At 28.4% G+C, this 5,000-nt stretch overlaps 2 protein-coding genes across 2 annotated transcripts in view; both read left to right on the top strand.

The window, feature by feature from the left end:
• LOC137615943 (uncharacterized) overlaps positions 1-330 on the top strand; it is a 16,903-nt gene extending 16,573 nt beyond the window's left edge. The window contains exon 6 of the mRNA XM_068345627.1: positions 1-330. This exon is cut by the window's left edge and continues 167 nt beyond it. Within this exon, the coding sequence (XP_068201728.1) occupies positions 1-73 (73 nt within the window). The 3' untranslated portion in view covers positions 74-330.
• A 1,215-nt stretch (positions 331-1,545) lies between these two features.
• Positions 1,546-5,000, top strand: part of LOC137616137 (uncharacterized) — a 4,233-nt gene continuing 778 nt past the window's right edge. The window contains exons 1-5 of the mRNA XM_068345809.1: positions 1,546-1,584; positions 2,504-2,594; positions 2,780-2,926; positions 3,915-4,016; positions 4,546-4,665. Coding sequence (XP_068201910.1) covers positions 2,505-2,594; positions 2,780-2,926; positions 3,915-4,016; positions 4,546-4,665 — 459 coding nt within the window. The 5' untranslated portion in view covers positions 1,546-1,584; position 2,504. The remainder of the gene's footprint in view (positions 1,585-2,503; positions 2,595-2,779; positions 2,927-3,914; positions 4,017-4,545; positions 4,666-5,000) is intronic.

Genomic DNA, 5,000 nt, shown 5'->3' with positions numbered 1-5,000 from the left:
GACCAACTACTTGGTGAAAGTGATGGCCATCGTTATGGGCACGGACATCCTGAAGGGGCTGGATTTCGTTTAAGAAGAATAACATAAATTCAGGAGAAGTCTGTTCTTTGTATCTTTAAAGCTCCAAGGATTGGTTTGAGGATGAAATCCTTTGCAGAGTACGAAGGAAAATTTAGGACTAAAAGGTTATAATTTCGATATAACTTGAAAGCCTTAATACCCATTGTTCTAAAGGTTAACAAAATAATCCCATTTGTTAGCATTCCTTCCTATAGTGAACTCTGACTTGTGGTAATCAAAAATTCTATCAACAAGATAAATGAAACAGTGATATCGAAATCTAGTGTAATTGCATATTTCTCATAGAAAAAGTTACTACCTTAAAAAATGCAGTTAAAATAAGAAAATATATCAGAGCCTACAAACTATCTTAATTACTTTGGTAACTTTTATATGTTGGAAAATTTGTTTTTTTTTAAAGTCCTAGACAATAAAATCCATAATGGTAGATCAAAGATTGAAATGCTCTAAATCCATATTTGCCTGATAATGTAAATCTTGCTTTTGATGAGCCAGTGCTTTGCAAGTGGATTGAAAATGAGGGTTCGAGTTATTAACTAGTCCAAGAATGTACAAATTTGTTTACGAGTTTTCAGGGGATTGAAGTGTCCGGTTTAGCTTTAGAGTTAAACCAGTTTTTTTGTTTTACTTTTTGTTAAGTAGGTGTAAGAATATTAGTGAATACCTCTTTAAAAACATTATAGATATTGAATAATGTTAGCAGGATTTGATTTAGTGTAAGTTTTTTATTAAAATCACAAATGATATGGACATAGTTTTAATACCCATATATAAAATGAATTATGCGATTTTAATATCAAGCATATGATATATTCTATCTATATCAGATTATTTATGTGAAATACACAATAAACATATGATATGTTCCATCTGTATTGGTTTGTCTACCAACCTATCTTTTTGCCTGTGTCATTTTATCTATCTATCTATCTACCTATCTATCTATCTATTGGCACATCAGTCTGTCTGTTCTCTCTCTATCTATCTATCTATCTATCTTTTGGTACATCTGTCTTTCTGTTCTCGATCTATTTATTTATCTGTCTGTCAATCTATCTATTGGTACATCTGTCTCTCTATTTATTTTTATCTATTTACTTCTATCTATTTATTTATCTATTTATCCATCTATCTATTTTTACATCTGCCTATCTGTTCCCTATCTATTTATTTATTTATCTATCTGTCTATCTACCTATTTATCTATCTATCTACCATAAAACCAATGACATCACCCAGTCACCTCTTCAAAGACAAAAATAAGTACTTTGTTCTTTATCACAACGCTGAAGACGCAAGTAACAATGACGTAGCGAGTTTTACAACAAAAGACCAAACAGGAATAAATAAAGGAGAATGAAACTGGGTTTTCCCAAGGCCAAGGTAGTGTATAATGCTGGTTAGGATCTGAAGGAGTATAAAAACGATTGCGTCTCCCTCGAAATAGCAAGTCTTTAGCAGACCTTCATTTGCAAAGGAGCTCGGAAGAAACCAAATTGGGAAGTGAGTATGGAAGGTTTTTACTATTTTATAATATTATTTCGGTCTTTTCACAGTATTTTCATTTCGACTCGCAGTTGAGAATTCCTTATTTATATTAGCATATTGTCTTTCAGACCAAATTATGATATGATATTCATTGCAAAAGACTGCAAGGGTTTGGCATTTTAAAACACTGGTCGTTTACCCCACCTGTAACTCAACTCTTTACTCCAGGCTTGGTATGACTTACAAAAACAAGGGCGCGCACATAGGCATGGACATACTTACACACACAAATACATATATGTATATATATATATATATATATATACTATATATATGTATGTATATATAGATATATATATATATATATATATATATATATATATATATATATATATATACTATATATGTATGTCTATATATATATATATTATATATATATATATATATATATATATATATATATATATATGTATATGTACATATATACATAAAGATATCTATATATATATGTATATATATATATATATATATATATATATATATATATATGTATATATATATATATGTATATTTATATATAAATATATATATATATATATATATATATATATATATATTATATATAAACAACATACCTGAGTGGGGATACCTTAACATATTTAACATAGTGACAGGGGTTGTATATCGTCAGAATTAGCAAAGTAATATTAGTAAGGGCCATCCATACTAGGTTTTTGTGCTGTGAGCGACCAGACGGAAATCTCCCATCATCACCAATCTGCATATGCCAGCATGGTGATGAAAGCTGGCCAAACACCGAACATGAATTGGCATATATGAGGCCTTTGTCCTGGAGTGTACTAGGAATTGCTGAATTTGTTATTGTACATATAGGCTATATTGTATATATAATTCCATTAAATCTGTTTTTCAGAATGATGGTAACCCCATTTATACTCTTCTTGGCGTTGGCTTCGCTGGTTCAAGGTCATGACTTCTTCGTCAATAGATTCGCCTACAATCAAGTAATTATTCTTTTTCATTATCACTCTATATATATGTTCGTTAAAATAACGAAATATCTAAAAAAAAAAAAAACATGAAATGAATATCGACTGAAATAATGTAACTAGTTGCTATATTATATCTTGCCATTCGATTTAGAAATCTTCCTTTTAGAAATTCTGTCTTATTTACCATCGAACCTCAGGCTATGGCCACCTGCCTTGGTGAGGAACCTTACTACGGATGGTTGAAGCGGGTCACCGTAGCCAAGCATCAATGTTATCAGGAGCCGGTGAAAATGCTCCCTGAACCTGTCGCTAAGAAGCAAGAGGAAATGGTCTCCGATGCAGCAGTAAGTTTTTAAGTTTTTATTATTATGTTTTTGCATTGTAGATGAAACATTAAACATTTTATTGATTGAAATAGATTTAATCTTTTCGTAAAGAGATTTTTTTGTATATATATATATATATATATATATATATATATATATATATATATATATATATATATATATATATATATATATATATATATATATATGCACCGAGATAGAGATAGAGATACAGTATGTGTGAATGTAAATACATATCTAATTTAACTATATATACATATATATGTATGTGTATATGTATAACTCTCTCTCTCTCTCTCTCTCTCTCTCTCTCTCTCTCTCTCTCTCTCTCTCTCTCTCTCTCTTTATGTATAAATATATATATATATATATATATATATAAATATATAATATATATATATATATATATATGTATATATATAATATATATATATATATATATATATATATATATATATATATATATATATGTATATATATATATATATATATATATATATTTATATATGTACTTTTATATGCATATACTGGATATACGTACATATATATATATATACATATTCATCATCTCCTCCTACGCCTATCGACGCAAAGGGCCTCAGTCATATTTCGCCACTCATCTCTATCTTGAGCTTTTAAATCAATACTTCTCAAATCGTCCTCTCCTACTTCGCGCTTCATAGTCCTCAACCATGTAGGTCTGGGTCTTCAAACTCTTCTAGTGCCTTGTGGAGCCCAGTTGAAAGTTTGGTGAACTAATCTGTTTTAATGAGTGCGAAGAGCATGACCTAACCATCGTCATCTACCCCTCACCATGATCTCGTCCACATATGGCACTCGAGTAATCTATCTTACAGTTTCCTTTCTAATGTCTTATAATATCTTCATTTTGTATTATAAGGCAAAGGGCTTTTATAAGTACTTTCCGAAGAAATGCCATCCATTTAAGATGAAAGTCACTGATCTATTAAAATTACCCCAACAGAAAAAAGAATTCATTTACGACGGTCCTATACTTGAACGTCTGCTGACGAAGGCAGTTTCCAAGACCAGCAACTACACCTGTCTCCTGCAGAAGATGAATTACGTGAGTTTTGATAATCTGTTTATATTTGTTTTATTCAATAAGATGAAAATTGAGAGTTCAAAATTTGATTTTATCAGGTAAATACTATTTATATATTTAAGCATTTCATGAATGTTAGAGACAGAAATATTGCAAATTATAATAGTCTTTATTATTATTATTGTTGTTATTACCAATAGCATTATCATCATAAAGTCATTAAGAGAAAATTATTATTATTATTATTATTATTATTATTATTATTATTATTATTATTATTATTATTATTATTATTATTATTATTATTATTATTACTGGTGGTAGTAGTAGTACTTTCATCAAAATTATTATCATTTTCATTATTTTTATTAGTGTTATTATTATAAGTAATACTGTATTATTGTCATCATCCTCACCATCTTTATCGCCTACATCATCACCATTATCATCATTTTCATGCTGGAATTTAATATTTTTTTTTTCTTAATCTTCTACTCAATTCATCATCATTTCTAAAGTATCATTCACACCTTTAAAATTCTCTTTACAGATAGACGAGAACTTGAAGATCTTACCAGATAATTTGAAGACTGAATTGAAAACTCTCACGCCCAGTGCAGAACTCAATGCACAATTGGTCAATGTAGTTGACCAATGCATTAGCTTCTCTGTGAGTGACCTGTTAATATCACCGACCTTTGGCCGGTTTAGGATTGTGAAGATAGATGTGATAGTGGTTGTTATTTCAGTATGATAGTTGAGTATATCGAAGGATTTGATTAGTGATTATATATATAAATATATAAATTATATATATATATATATATATATATATATATATATATATATATATATATATATATATGTATATATATATATACACACACACATATATATATATTGTATATATATATATATATATTATATCATGTATATATATATGTGTGTATATATATATATATATATATATATATATATATATATACATATATATATATATATATT

The sequence above is a fragment of the Palaemon carinicauda genome, chromosome 22, assembly GCF_036898095.1.
Source record: "Palaemon carinicauda isolate YSFRI2023 chromosome 22, ASM3689809v2, whole genome shotgun sequence".
Lineage (NCBI taxonomy): Eukaryota > Metazoa > Arthropoda > Malacostraca > Decapoda > Palaemonidae > Palaemon > Palaemon carinicauda.
The sequence above is the reverse complement of the archived record's forward strand: the minus strand, read 5'-3'. Positions and strand labels throughout refer to the sequence as shown.